This window comes from Arachis stenosperma, chromosome 3, assembly GCF_014773155.1.
Source record: "Arachis stenosperma cultivar V10309 chromosome 3, arast.V10309.gnm1.PFL2, whole genome shotgun sequence".
Taxonomy (NCBI): domain Eukaryota; kingdom Viridiplantae; phylum Streptophyta; class Magnoliopsida; order Fabales; family Fabaceae; genus Arachis; species Arachis stenosperma.
This window is the reverse complement of record NC_080379.1, coordinates 6,652,929-6,667,837: the sequence shown is the minus strand read 5'-3', so window position 1 is coordinate 6,667,837 and position 14,909 is coordinate 6,652,929. Positions and strand designations below refer to the sequence as shown.

Genomic DNA, 14,909 nt, shown 5'->3' with positions numbered 1-14,909 from the left:
GTCTTTAGTTTTAAACTTCGATAATTTGGTTTTCTAGTTAAATTTTTTGTTTGGTTTATAAATCTATCTTTTTATTATTTTTATTTTATCTCTCATCTTTATTGTTGTCACAAGTTAAGGTAAAAGAGTAGTTCTATAATTAGTTTTTGATAAATTCTTCTACTATATGCATAAAATTGTTAGGATTTCAAAAAGTTAAACAGTAAAGTTGATCTCTGACATTAATCATTTACTTTCAAATGGTAATCAAAATTCTAATTAGATTGTAAATATCTCTCATATTATAAAAACTATACCATATTAGTTCTTATTCTTTTTTCTATCGACTTATTATTCTTTCACACCGTTAGTAGGATGGAATTTATCCTTCCATGCTTAATTAGGTAACAACTAGTTGAGTTGACAATCTAAATTTTGTAAACCAGCGTGATCCTTCTCCTTTTTTATAACCTAAAATTTCAATAAACTTTTTTTTTTCTTTCATTGTCACATCATGTGCTTCCATTTTCAATCATCAACATATTTAATTTTACGTGAGTATTTACACATGTCAAATTTTGAAAATATTTTTTTTTTCATCATGAAGTCTTGTTACGATTTAGAGTCTTTGTTATTCATGGAATAGAGTTCTATTGTGCCTGACACTCACATCTAATCATTTTTTTTTAAATTACAACAATGCTATAACGATGAAGAAAGAATAAAAAAAAAAGACAACAAAAGATAAAATTTTATTGAAATTTAGGGTTATCAAAAGAAAAAAAAAATCATATTGGTTTAGTCAATTTTAAATGGCAGTTCAGCTACCTGTTATTTAGTCTAATCATCTAAGTGTGTAAAGGTGAATATTATCTCACTAACTTTGCAAAGAGTAATTTGATGAAAAAAGTGATGGAAGATTAATATAATATAATTTTTTTAAATTTGAAAAACATTTATAGGTAATTAGTATCTTGAAAATCATTTTAGTGTATACAACCAATTTTAAGTGTATAGAATTTAACTTGTAATTTAGAATTTTTTTTATGAGATCATAACATATATATTAAAAGATTATATGTTTAAGCTTTGCAAATAATTACATGCATGAGTTAAATATTTTTTTAAGAAATATATTTTCGTGATATATCACATGCAAATAATTAATTATTGATTGCTAGTTAAAGAAAAAATGAGTTAACAAAACTACTCCAAGCCATACATGTAGAGGTAATGACACAATTAGCTATAAATATAATTAATGATGTCATACATTCATTAGTGGGCAGTTAAATGAGACAGGGTGCAATGTAATTGGACTAAAAAATAAGAAAAAAATTAGAAAATTAATTATAATACAAGTCAATTCAATTAAGTTTTTTTATTTTTAATTTTAAAAAATTATGGTAATAAAGAGTTATTTTTTTATATAATAAATTTATTTTTTAATTAATTAATTCTAATCGACTACACTCCTAATTAATTTTTCAATAAAATTAAAAAAATAAAAATACACCCTTCTCTCCTTCTTCTCTTTGTGATGTCTCTCACATCTTTGACTTAGTTTGAGCCACTTTCTCGCATCCAAATAAGATGGTTATGGACGATTATAATTAGTGGAAACATTTGACGCATTGCCAACATGGAAGATCCAATCTGCTGTGACATGGATGTAATTTTAACGTGGTGAAAAATATTTTATATAACTATTTATTAATTTATTTGGATGATAATTTATATATTTAATATTAAAAAATTATTTTTATTAATATAATGTATTAAATATTAATGCTACATAATTAAATATATAAAATTATTTTATAATAATGTTAAAATTAAATTTATTTTATATTATATATCTTTTAAATTTTATTTTTCATTGTACTTAAATTTGTTATCAATATAATTTACCTACTAAATTATAATATAATATAATTATTTCTCATATTATCTTTTTAATATCAACTATTTTATATTTTTCATATTATCTTATATTTTTTAATATCAACGCTCGAGCTGTTGGCAAAGTTGGTTGATATGGTATCTAACTCAAGAGGTTCAAACCGGAATACCCAAACTCTAGGTATGGTAGCTGGTTCTAGCTCGAGACCTATTGGTGCATCTTCGTCCGTGCCTGTGAATGCACCTCGGGACAAGTCTATCGCCTCCTCATCGTTTGCCGTTGATCTCAACTGCAGTGGTGGCGGAGAGGTTGGTATCGTGGATAGGGTGCCGATTTATTTACAGTGTAGGGCACCGGCTGATATGGGTGATGCATTGCTAGATGATGATGGCGACGATGATGTGGAGCATGACCTCATTGATGATGACAGTGACGATGACATTGCAGCGAGTAATCCAGTTGGGGCTGGCGGTGGTTCTAGCTCTGGAACTCAGCAGTACCTCCACACTTTTCATATTTGGACTTAAATGCCATGAGACAGGAGGGGGTTCCTGGGTAACCCACTGAATTTGGTGCTAGAGATACCCAGGGTACTAGAGGTCTTACAGAGTTTCAGGTTAGTCAGCAGTTTCAGGATAAAGAAGAGGCTGTGTTAAGCGTGAAGACATATAGCATCCGACGCGGGGTATAGTATAAAGTGGTGGAGTCCGATTATCGCAGGTACGTTGGGAAGTGTACCAACGGGTGCACATGGTTGATTAGGCTAAGTCTCCGGTAGCGCAAGGGTATTTGGGAGGTAAAACGGTACAACGGATCTCATACTTGTCTCGCGACGTTGATCTCGAGCAATCACAGGAACGTACCTGCCATCTAGACGCATACCCTGCTACTGTCGCATGCTCGAAATACATCGTTGGGGCTGCAAATAGAATGTACCAGAATATAAAAACCATTAACATCATTCACTAATAAAACATCATTCACTAACAAACTACTAACAAAACCACTGACAAAACCACTAACAAAATCGCTAACAAAACCACTAACATCATTCACTAACAAAATCACTAACATCATTTACTAACAAAACCACTAACAAAATCACTTGTATGGCAATCCTATCTAACTTAGCAACGGTACATAATGACTACCATTCTTTTTTTTTGAAAGTGGAGCTCAACACTTGAAGTGGAGCAATACAAACGGCTAATAAAAATAAAAAAACAAACATCAACACAACAGAAACTTATATCCCCATGTTATCTCCGGCATTGCCATCAACAACCAAAGGGATTTGCACCTATCCACTCCTTGTAGTTCATAGAGCACATGTCAACAATCTCCTCCACTCCTTTACTCCTGTTCTGGAATAGTCTTCTATTTCTTTCCAACCACAAATTCCAGATAATCGCGCAGAAGCTAACCATCCATGCCTTACGATCCGCCTTTCTAGCTGTGACCTCTGTCCAACTTAGGAAATGTTCCTTCAACGAGTCCGGACAAGACCATAATCTACCAGCATAAGATAGCCATGCGCACCAAATCTGCCAAGAAAAGCTACATCCTACAAGCAAGTGGTGACTAGACTCAACACAATTATTGCATAATACACATAAGGTATCTTGTTGGTTAACAACTCCAAGTCGACTCAGTCTCTCCTTCGTACTGATTCTGTCAGTCAATGCAAACCACACAAACACCTCCACTCTTGGTGGCACGAGTCCTTTCCAAATAGTACTTGTAAAGCTATAGCTTGAGATCTCCTCCGGGACCATGTCCGCCTGCATTACCTGCACAAGTGAGTTAGTTGTAAAAACACCTTGTTTAATGACTACCATTCTAACACACCAAAAGTAAAAATATAAAAGAAAATAGCTGATTCACTCCTATTTTAAAAGAACAAGTTCGCATTAATATTTTCATTAATAACACCAGCTATATGGGCTACTCGATCCAAATGATAAAATCGGTCCGGATTATTCCCCATCGGCTAAATATTCTGCTCAAGTCTTTGTTGGAGTTGCACGGGAGTCCTTTTCTCTAGGATTTGGTAGGGCATGAATTTAGAATAGTGGTTCAAATGAGGTTACTTTGAACTCTTTATATAGGCAAATGTCATGTAATTCGAATGAGTAGGATTCAAATTACCAAGGGCAGCCAAAACAGAGAGTTATTCGAAACAGCCTGTTTTGAATTACTATGATCACGAAATTGTGGGCTAGTTCAAATTAGGGTGAGTTAGTGTGTATAATTTGAATCAGTGTGATTTGAATTACTATAATAAATGATGAGTAGATACAGGCATAATTCGAATTATCGTGATTCGAATTATTATGTTATGTGCAATTCGAGTGACTCTAATTCGATTTATATAAAAAAATGCTCTTAGTAGAACCTTATAACGTTTTTATCTTTAATGAAATTATGTAAAAGCAGCCTCTCATTGATTTATATGCGTCATTTGCCCAAAATATTAAGAACTAAATTATCATTTTTAAAACAGAGAAAATAGCAACTTAAAAATTATGGTTATAACCATAGTTTCGAACTCGAGCATAAGGACAAACATTCTCTCCTGATAAGAAAATAACGAAATAAAAAAGAGAGCGTTGAACATGAACAAAATTGTTTCTTGCTTGTGCACAGTGCGTAGTTTATGATGCTGCTTTCTCAGGGGGGGAAAAAGAAAATAATAATAATAATAAAAAAAAGCAGTTATAGTTCTTCAAGTTCTATAATCTAAATTCTAAACTAACAGCTCTGGCTTGGTGCATAGTCACTCACTCACTCACTCACTCTTTCACGGAGTAGTCAGCATATGAAGATGGATCACCCTTCACATTTCACGATCCATCGCAAAACTACTACAAACTGAGTGAAATTGCGACCACTCAACAAAACCCTAAAACGACGACGTTTACAAAACCAAACCCTAATTCTCAATTTCCCCGGTTTCAGAATGATTCATGGTGGTGATCATGCAACAACAGCAGCAGAACCCCTCTGCACTGGTTCCACCGCCGCAGCCGCCGCCGCCGCAGCACATCAACAACGCTCAGTCCTCAGCTTCCTCCGCCTCCGCCGCCGCTACAGCTGTCACCTCCCTTAGGTCACCCTCCTCCTCCGCCACTGCCGTTGGACACTCTCAACTATCTTCGCCTTCCTCTCTTGCTCCCGTTCCCATTCAGCAGCGCCAACCCTTGCTCTCCTCAGTGCCGCTGCCACCTGACCATGCTGTTGGAGCGGTTGTTCCCATCGCCGCAGCTCTGCCGTCCGGTGCTGGTGACCCCCCGGTGGTGTCAGTGACGTCTCCACTGGCGAGAGTCCGGCTATCGGACATTGCGCCTTACGACGGGGCACCTGCGGGGCCCTATGTTAGGGCTGTGGAAGCTTTGTCTGGGTCGCTGATGAGGCACAATGCGGCCTTGATCGAGTTGGGGAGCGAGGATTCGGCTCTGATGCGATGCGGGTTGGAAGGTTCAAGATTGTTCTTCAGGAGCAGGGCTCAATTGGGTGATGGGAAGGGAAGCCGTGGGGTTTACATGTACAGAGCAGGAAGGTATGAACTGAATACAGTGATGATTCTCTTGTTATATTGTTAGTTTGTTGCTGTCTGGAGCATATTTGTATGATAATTATTTATTTGGTATGTAGATATATGTTTGCCTTGGCCTCATGCTACTGTTATTTTTAGAGAAATGATAACCAGTAGGATATATGCATCATGAAATCTCCCATGAATTGTCATTTAATGGTGACTTCTAACTCACACACCAAGAGAAATTCTTAACTTGAGAGCTAGATAGCGGGTTTCATTTACTAACTACTACCTGGATGCTGATTTTTCGAGCAAAACTAACCAAGGGAACTTTCTTGCTGTTATTGCTCTTAGAAGAATTAATCCCCCCACAAATATTTAAGTGAAATCGTGGTTGTTCAATTGTTTTTGTAAAAAAAAAAAAAATTTGAACACGTTTGCTGCCACTCTTATTTATTTATTTTTATACGGTATCACTCTTGCTTATTTATTATAGTTCATGGGTGACTTGTATCAGGGCTTTCGAGGATTGGGATTCATCTCCACCTTGTATGGCTGATATTTTTAGGTGCATGGGAAAGGCGTCTCGATCTGCTTTGTGTGCCATTGCCAGGCATCTGCGCCTCCGAAGCGAGTAAGGATGTTTGTGAAGGACCTTTCCTTCTTAGATTTTAGTTTACTTGCTTCATATGTATATTCTTGGATCTTTTTTTTTTGTTTTTTTTTCTTCCGTTCTTTTGGGTTTGCTCACAGAAAAGAGTCAATTTGTGCAGTGTTTTTAACCATTTGCTTGATGATGCTCCCTTGCCTGCTAATGAGGTATCTTCATCAGTTCTTGTTGCCACTCACTCACATTCTTCTTTGCAAAATGGAAAAGGGGCTATTGGAGGGGGAAAGCCTACTGTCAATGGAGAAGTGGAGAAGGGATTGTTGACATTGATATCTACAGACACTCCTGGTCTTCAGGTGCGTGTGTTTCTGTTTATTTTTTATTTGACTTATATTGTAAAACTAGGGGGTAGTTTGCTGAAGGAAAAACAAGTGGCAACGGGTCCCATCCTATTCATCAAGATTGAGTCGTGTATATTTTATAGTATATTGATGATTTTTCCTTATTAGCTTGATGAATTTCTATATCACCCCGGCCAGTTGAATATTAAATAGTCTGTTTTCTTCTTTAGGTATGTGACCCCAATGGCCGCTGGTATCTGGCAGACAGTGGGTCTGGGCCAGGGGATCTTTTATTGATAACTGGCAAGGCACTTAGCCATGCTACTGCAGGCCTACGTCCGGCTGCATCATATAGAGCTTCTCCTGATTATTTTCTAGGTTCTAATAGTGGAGGAAGGTACATATATATACACACTTAAAATATTTCTTTATCTTGTATTCGTGATGACTTCTGTTTTATAACAAGCTTACTTATGATGCCTTTTGGAGCTTTGTGATTGTAGGACTTCTCTTGCTTATAGACTCATGCCCCAGGGAAATGCAATATTAGATTGTTCTCCAATTGCAGCAGCTGGCCATGTTATACCCAAAAGCTATGTTCCAATATCTGTTAGCCAGTTTATGGATGACCTGGCTACTGAAGAACTCATAGGTAGCAGAAGCGATAATGATGATGTAAGTTATCTCTCCTAATGTTCTCTTTGCATATGCTTTATGGCTGCTGTGTCTCTAATCTATAGGTGAAAAATTACAGATTTAATATTTTTGTCTAAGTTTGTTGGTGTTGTCACATCTGGTTGATCATGGAGGCATTTCCCTTGTTTCCCTGACATTTCTAACAGCTCTATTGTATTTAATTTTGTGGTTCCTCTTGTAAATATTCTGTTGCCATTTCCCTTCAAGTAAGAATTTTTCCTTTTATGTATGAGAGGAAGCTTATGCAATTTTTACTTACAGGTTGCTCAAGACAATGTGAATAAGGATCCCTCATTACGAAGTGTTCTATCAGATCCATTATCGTAAGTTTAAATTTGACTGTTCAACTGATTTGTCCTTTTATCAAAGGAGCATGTTTTTTTTTTATTATGTGATTTGTATTAAGAGGTGACATAGATGTCAGAGTTTTCTCAAGAAAAAAGAGAAAAAAGAAATTGAAGCTGAGATAAGAATTCATTTATTAATCCACTTAGGTAAATATATAAAACATTCTGCTAATCCTTACCCTGAAGTGTTCATAGTGATTGCAGACATTCTTGACAATGACTCTTAGAGCATGCCATGCTCGAAACTTTTGGATCTAGATAATCTGAAATCCTTTATTTAATGTTCATTTTCCTGATTTATTGTGATCTGTTCTTAATGATATTGTAAACTGTATAAAGAAAAAATCAACAGTAGGACTTGCCAAAAAAAAAAATAAAAAAAAGAAAGAGAAGGGGGGGGGGGGGGGGGGGAGGATGTGTAATTCATCATTAACAAAGGTTATACTTTATTCTGATATCTCTTGCACGTTTCTGTTTTGACCTATTTTTTAGTGGTGCATTCCTTGAAGATGCCATGCTTGTCTCATGTGGACACTCATTTGGTGGTCTCTTGCTGAGGAGAGTCATTGAAACAGTAAGTAAGGTTTTTCTTATATACATTTTATAAGCATGTGCTGATCATGTGTCTGCAATAAGAAATGATAGTCCATAGGGTACTAAAATGTCAGTTAGGTGGGTGCACATACTACATAGTCTGTCTTGCTAGATTTCACTGAGTTAACATACTGAACTTCACTTGCTGTCTGGGTGCTGGAAGTTTGGTGGTTGCAGCAAAATGAAATGTCCTACAGTTGGGATTAGATTATTTGGAGACTAAGGGGTCAAAAATACATAGACATAGATTTTTATTTTTATTTATATTTATATTTTTTTGTATAACATTGTGCTTTGATTTGGGGAAGGAAAGGTTGGTTTATATTACATTTGACTGGTTGTGTACAATGCTGTGAACACTATTTGATGTACTGATTATTGAAGGCTCAGTAATAGATATTTGGATATGACATTTAAAAATTTGTGTAGCTGAAGCTCAATGGAATTGTAGAATCCCTTATAATACTTCTAGTCTATATACTATGCAGTAAATATAGAGATTACCAATGATATAGCTAAAAGGTAAAAACTTATGATGGCATCTTAAATGCTAAAATTTCTATAAAATAATATAAATTTTTTTAATATAGCTAATGCCCTGATTGTACAACTAGAGAATCAAATTATTCCATGATTTATGTTTGCTGTGTATTTAACTTTGTACATTCTTGGTGGACTGTTATTCTGGTTGTACATTTGTTGTCTTATTTATGATACCTTTCACATTCATTATGGAATTATAACTCTTAGATGGAGAGAGACAAGAATCATAATTACAGTTATTGTTTCCGTCACAGTCGAGATGTACTGTCTGCAATGCTGATGTAGAGACAAGTTATTTGATCCCTAACCTTGGTATATTCCATTTCCTCTCTAGCTTTCTTGTTTCATCTATTTTTGCAGGCATTTGATTGTTATTTTTATTTCGTCCGATGTGATATAAGCTTGTCTCTTTTCCAGCTCTTAGAGCTGCAGCTGTTGCTGTTAAGCATGAGGATGATCGAAGGTTATTTCGCAATGCTGCTCTACGAAAGCGGCGGAAAGAAATGGGTGACCAAATCGATCCAATCAGAAGAGTGAATAGGGTATATTACTTAAGTATCATGTCATTCTTGGCTTTTTAATAGAATAGCCATAGCATAAGTTTAGCTAATTTCTATGATCACTAACTTAACACTTGCCAGAAAACTTGTTTTAATTTCTTTATATCTCAACGGAGTTCTCTTTTCCTTTTCATGGCAGTGTCATAATTTATCATTATTAAGGGATATTATAGAATAGGGGTTTTCTGTTGTAAATCTCCCGAATCTTCTTTACAGGTGTGGTGAAATGGTTGTGGTGAACTGTAATTTCGTCTTGTTAAACACCTTGGCCGTAGCCTTAAGTTGTCAAAAACAAGTTATTGCCACTGAAATGCTTGCTGGGTTTCTTAAAATTTTTGTATTATGAATTGCCTTATATAAACCATTAAAAAAAGTGACCTCTCTTCATGGTGGATGTGTGTATTTTGAAGAGACCTAGCAGTTGGCATCCATAACTAGCAAATTTCTGACTGAATAAAATATTCAACACTGTAAAGTATTTTGTTTCGAAGAGTGAAATTCATGGGTACTAGCACTTAATTTGCAGGAAAATGGAGATTTTACTGCTGCTGATGGACTGCAAAGGGGAGTACAATATCCATTTTCTGTAAATGAGAAGGTTATTATTAAGGTAAGAAAATTGGTTTTTATGTTTCCAATTCTTGGAATTTGTGTATTAAATGGTACAGGCTGATAATCCTGGTCAATCAATTTATATGCAGGGTAACAGGAGAACACCAGAAAAATTTGTTGGGAAAGAAGCTGTCATTACGTCTCAGTGTCTTAATGGCTGGTGAGTTAAATTTGTTAAATTTGCATTGAATGGTAGCTAATATATGGATGCATCGTGAATTATGAATAAGTTTACCTTCAATGTAAAAGCTGTATTATTAGATGACGATTACAAGGTGGTTTCACTGTGATTTTACAAAATTTGTGTCAACGTTAGACATTTAGGGTGCTTTTGTTTACAATAGCGGATAGGATACTATTGGTAGTAGGGTTTGCCACTTTTTTTTTTTTTTTTTTTTTGGTGGTAGGGTTTGCCAGTTGATACTTGTTTTTTAATGCTTTCAAACTTTTACATGCTTAATTTGTAAAAATATTTTCCATCCTTTTTGTTGCACATTCATTCTAATACAACTATGTATGTTGAATCAGATTTGATGAAAATCTAATTTGAAGTTGAATATACTTTTTGTACAGGTATTTGCTCAAGATTATTGAAACTGGAGAGAATGTCCGCTTGCAGTACCGTTCCCTTAGGAAGCTCTTAAACTCACCAGCTTTAGAGGACCAGTGTCCTACACAGCCAATTCAAAATAGCAGCTCCTAGAATATACCTATTCTGGGTTTTCTTTCAATTTTTGACTAAAAGAAAAATGGAAACAACTACTGGATCTTTATCCCTTCATAGTAAAGAATTAACTTTTCTCTCTACCCTGGAGAGAGATAAAAGAAAAGAAATTAACTTTTTTCAGTCTTGATCTTTGATTGTAAAGAATACCGGCTCCTTACAGCGAGTATGTGATAGAGGTTTGTGTAACTTTTGAATGTATCAAGGAGAGGTTATTTGTGTAGATGGTAATGCTAGGTCATGTCATATTTATTGTAAAGAACGCAGGCAAAGATGGATTATTACATAGCATGTAAATTGTAGTTGGCAATTACTGAAATGGATTAGAGTTTGTTGCTTTCATAGTTATTATTATGAATTATTACATCCCTACAGGGAAGTTTCATCCTACTCATGTTTTCTTGGATTAATCAATTATATAAATGCTTGCAATTGCATGGAATTAGTATGGGGGCAAGTACATGGTATCTTTCCCAAATAAAAGAGAAATTTACTATAACCTGGATGCTTCGTTATATCAACACATTTTACATCAATATTGTGAACTTAAGGGAAGAACAAAAATTATAGGTGCCATGACCTGGTGCCAACAGAAACTTTATAGAGGCTGTAGATTTTGTTAAGATGACAATTCACTGAATTCAATAAAGTTCAACAAAAGTGATACTGCTGAGTATGGGTTCCTCCCTTGTCACGTTATGGGATGGAATTCAGTGACTGAATTAAGATGAATTTCAATTCATCAATGCAATCTATTTGTATATCCACTCGTTTGAACGAGCACCAGACTCATCCATATCAATGAAAATGCTTACGGCCTGCAGTATATAAAAATAAGAACATTCTTGTAATAGTTCAACTTATATTTGAGTCAATAGTAAGTTAGCAACATATGATGGAAGTAGCATAATTTTACCTTCCCTATCCGAGGCCGTTCTTTAGAATTTTGTAGGCTGTTCCGAATATGTGAGACAGCTCCCCAACATTTTAATGTGTTGGCCACATCATCAAGCCTCAAAATATACTCTTCTTCGGTCAATGGAAATGATCTCTATAGTAAAAATGAAAAAAAGTCGTTAAGTCGTATAGGTAAATGCAAATGCACTCCGGAGAAAATAAGGAGTGTAGCGCCCCTAAACTTTGAATCCTAAACCCTAAATTTTAAATCTTAAATCCTAAATTATGAATCTGAACCATTGATATAAAATATAATAAATGGAGAGCTAAGATTTGTTTAATTAACAGAGAGCGTATAAAGTACTTAGTAAGGAGCATGGATGGATGAGCCGTCATACAAGGATAAGAATCTCATTATTCTCAAGTGTAATCTCCTTGTATAAAACAATGCCTTAGCAATTCAAAGTACTTCTTCAAATGCTGTATGCCCAGTACTTTCCATTCATTTTTTGTTCATAATATATTGCAGATTTCAATGGAAAAGGAAAAGAATGCACAATCATGTAGCCTAGGGTATGAAACCATAAGATGTAGCACAGAAATGCCTTTACATTACCTGTTCCATGTACTTCCACATGACATTCAAAGCAAGCAGATTTCTTCCCATGAATTCCTATTACAAATCATGTAACAATAAAATAAAGAAAGGAAATATAACCAAAGAACAAAAGAAATAAACATCATACCGATATCAAGTTTTAATCTCACACTTAATTGCACTTTGTCAAAAGCTTACCTTCTTTATTAGCTGAACATCATAAGACCTGCCATATTTTTTCCTAATGAGTGTAGCAAGGTCAAATCCACTAAACGTGGAATCATCAGTACCAACTATTTTCTCAAGACTCTCTCTAAGCATTTCACTATTCACCTGAAGCATATTTCACAAAACATATCAGATTCGGATATATGCACAGCAAAACAAAGTTAATAATCAACATATTAATCATTAGAAGTATGAACACGAATTAATGCAAACATAAAATTAATCCTTTAAAGAAAACTAAAAAAAAAGGTTGAGAAACATAAAAGTCAAGGTAAATTACACTAACTTCCCTTTTGTAAAAGGTGATATCAAACACGACACTCTTCTTATCTATAAAACTACATACTAACCTTGCTTGAGATTTGAGTTATATATGACATTGATTCATTGAATACCTTTGTATTTTCAGACATTAACCCTTTTTTTATGTACTCATGACAAACAAAGGAGTGTCGTGTATAATATCACCTAATAAGCTTACGAGAAATGTTGGAGCGCCAGCAGAATTTATTGTTTTCGGCCAACAGTTAGCCAATAATGTTTAAAAGTGTAAGCTAAAAGTATATTGTTAGATTGTTAGACTAAAGGAATTGGACTAATGGATAAAAGTGTTGGTGGAAAACAATAAAAACAAATGATTCAATTGCAATGCAATGAATTACATGAAAATAAGGGAAATTGGGAAGTGAACATACTCCTCCAGTTTCACCCTTCTGAGATTTGTTCTTTTGAATGTCATCTGAGTCGTAAGGATCCACATTGTCACTCACTGCACTGCAAGAAATTGGCCTACATTTCCTTGCACCATGATGATGACATTTATGAGCAGCATTAACAAAGTCCAATCCTCTGGATCCTAAAAACGGAGCCTTAATAATACCTCCTTTATCAGTGTGATGATCATGGTGAACTCTCAGAGGCCAACCACACTGGTTGGTCGACATAATGTTCATCGTGCCACGTCACTGCAGAATAAAGCTATCTCAGCACTGAATTTAATCTTCTCATTCACAAGACTCAAACTCCGGACCTTCTTTAAGGAAAACAATTATAAAGCTACTTCGGCAGGCCTAACACTAATATGCCGCGGATTTGAGCACTTCTGAGATTTGCATATACAAGGCGAGATGAAAACCCGAACTTGCTTAAGCAGACCAGTTAGCTAACCATTTGACCAACCTAAGTTGGTTATCAAACTACTTGAAATCATTACATAATGTATGAACAAAATACCATGAATAAGATAATATAGAGACAATTAATTAACCATCCTACTTGCATCAGGTAAGTATATCAAAAAGGTCTACCTATATCAAAGGTTTGAACAATTGACCTGATTCTACTTTACCAAAACAACAAACAAGAGAAATAACAGATATAAACCAGTGGAATGAGATTCCCCCCCCCCCCCCCCCCCCCTTGTTTTTGTGCAAAAATTAATCATCAAAACCAAAAAATGAGCTAAAAGTCTCATCAAGTAATCATCATGCAAACATGCTTATGGCAAAAAGAGACAAAAGAGTAAAACACAGAATCTAAAGATATGAAACTATGTTAAAGGTTTACCTGGTACAAATGAAATTCAGGTACAAAAATGGTTTACGGAACTTGTGTTTTCTCTTAATGACGGTTGAAGGGTGCAATTTTAGTAGAGTAATATTATTATAATATTATTATTGATTTGCTAATATTATCAAGAAATAGAGGGTGGTGCGTGGAGAAAGATAACAAGTAAGAAGAGGTGGGAGAAAGGAAGTAACTAATTAAATGAATTAATTGTGGACAATAGAGATTGTTACGTAGTGAGAATTTTAAGGCAAATAAGAGCCTCACGTGTTGTCTTTCTTCTACGCAACGCCAACCACAAACTGCCATGTGCAAACCGCATGCCTGCGTATGCATTCCACTCTGCTACACCATCTCGGTCAAACATTCATTCTACCGTCGTCTGTTTGTATCCAAGATGACAAAATTCCATAAGATTTAAATTTGTAAAATTATCATATTTAATATAAATTTTATAAAATTAATAGGCTCATTTAAAATTATAATATTAAAAAGTATAAAAATTAAATAAAAATTTTAGCTATTATATTTATATCATCGACAATTTTCATTTTAATATGGAAATAATAAAAAAAAAACTCCACGTTTAAATAAAAAAGGGTGAACAAAGCCCTCTCACTTAATCACATTTCTAATATTACATAAAATATAAGTATATAACCTTTTATGTATTCCAATCTTAAATATTATAACATTACAAATTTACATATATTACACATACAATACTTTATAAAGATTTCGATTTATTATTTGATTTCAACTAAATTTTAAATCCAAAAAACAAAGTAAATAAATAGCCAAAAACATATCTTTCATCTTTTTTTTATCATCTACCGTATTTTTAAGCTAGTTTATTTAAACAGACAAATGAATTGATCACTCGATTAATCAAAATTATTTAGAATAAATATTTTTTTTGGTCCTTAACTGTTATTTATCCGATAAAACAAAAAATTCATGTGAACAAGTTAATGATACATCAGCAAATGATTTACTCAAAATCGGTTGTAAAAAGTAAAACATAGTATATTAAAATAGATAGGATCAATTTGAGTTTTTATATTTGTTAGGAATAGGAACGGAGAAAGGGCATTTACTCAATTATTTATTACTTTCACACTTATATGAACCCAACTTGACCAAAAAGAAGAGCGGAGCCCAATAAACATTTAT

At 34.4% G+C, this 14,909-nt stretch overlaps 2 protein-coding genes across 3 annotated transcripts; one reads left to right on the top strand and one right to left on the bottom strand.

Annotated features, from left to right (window-relative positions):
* The first annotated feature begins 4,529 nt into the window (after window positions 1-4,529).
* On the top strand, window positions 4,530-10,837 carry LOC130968289 (uncharacterized). Its single transcript, XM_057893477.1, has 12 exons — window positions 4,530-5,441; window positions 5,938-6,054; window positions 6,194-6,386; window positions 6,602-6,768; window positions 6,875-7,046; window positions 7,329-7,390; window positions 7,907-7,988; window positions 8,806-8,863; window positions 8,969-9,093; window positions 9,638-9,721; window positions 9,813-9,883; window positions 10,297-10,837. Exons 1-12 carry the CDS (start codon window positions 4,849-4,851, stop codon window positions 10,424-10,426), a joined length of 1,854 nt encoding a protein of 617 aa, XP_057749460.1. The 5' UTR covers window positions 4,530-4,848; the 3' UTR covers window positions 10,427-10,837.
* Window positions 10,838-10,916: 79 nt separating this feature from the next.
* Window positions 10,917-13,952, bottom strand: LOC130968290 (uncharacterized). 2 transcript variants are annotated; one of them, XM_057893478.1, is made up of 6 exons: window positions 13,737-13,952; window positions 12,866-13,135; window positions 12,141-12,275; window positions 11,961-12,017; window positions 11,364-11,498; window positions 10,917-11,265 (listed from the first exon to the last, which is right to left on the bottom strand). In XM_057893478.1, the coding sequence occupies exons 2-6, from the start codon at window positions 13,121-13,123 to the stop codon at window positions 11,200-11,202; spliced, it is 651 nt and encodes a 216-aa protein (XP_057749461.1). In that variant the 5' UTR covers window positions 13,124-13,135; window positions 13,737-13,952; the 3' UTR covers window positions 10,917-11,199. The 2 variants fall into 2 exon arrangements, with proteins under 2 accessions (XP_057749461.1, XP_057749462.1); XM_057893479.1 differs by having other exon boundaries at window positions 12,866-13,349; window positions 13,737-13,949.
* Between the last annotated feature and the right edge of the window lie 957 nt (window positions 13,953-14,909).

Coding starts and splice junctions, on each gene's coding strand:
- LOC130968289 (XM_057893477.1), top strand. CDS start 4,849: ATGGTGGTGATCATGCAACAACAGCAGCAGAACCCCTCTGCACTGGTT. Junction 7,391..7,906: donor GTTCTATCAGATCCATTATC/GTAAGTTTAAAT, acceptor CCTATTTTTTAG/TGGTGCATTCCTTGAAGATG. Junction 7,989..8,805: donor TGAGGAGAGTCATTGAAACA/GTAAGTAAGGTT, acceptor TTTCCGTCACAG/TCGAGATGTACTGTCTGCAA.
- LOC130968290 (XM_057893478.1), bottom strand. CDS start 13,123: ATGAACATTATGTCGACCAACCAGTGTGGTTGGCCTCTGAGAGTTCAC. Junction 11,499..11,960: donor TGTGGAAGTACATGGAACAG/GTAATGTAAAGG, acceptor TTTTTACTATAG/AGATCATTTCCATTGACCGA. Junction 11,266..11,363: donor AACGGCCTCGGATAGGGAAG/GTAAAATTATGC, acceptor TATATACTGCAG/GCCGTAAGCATTTTCATTGA.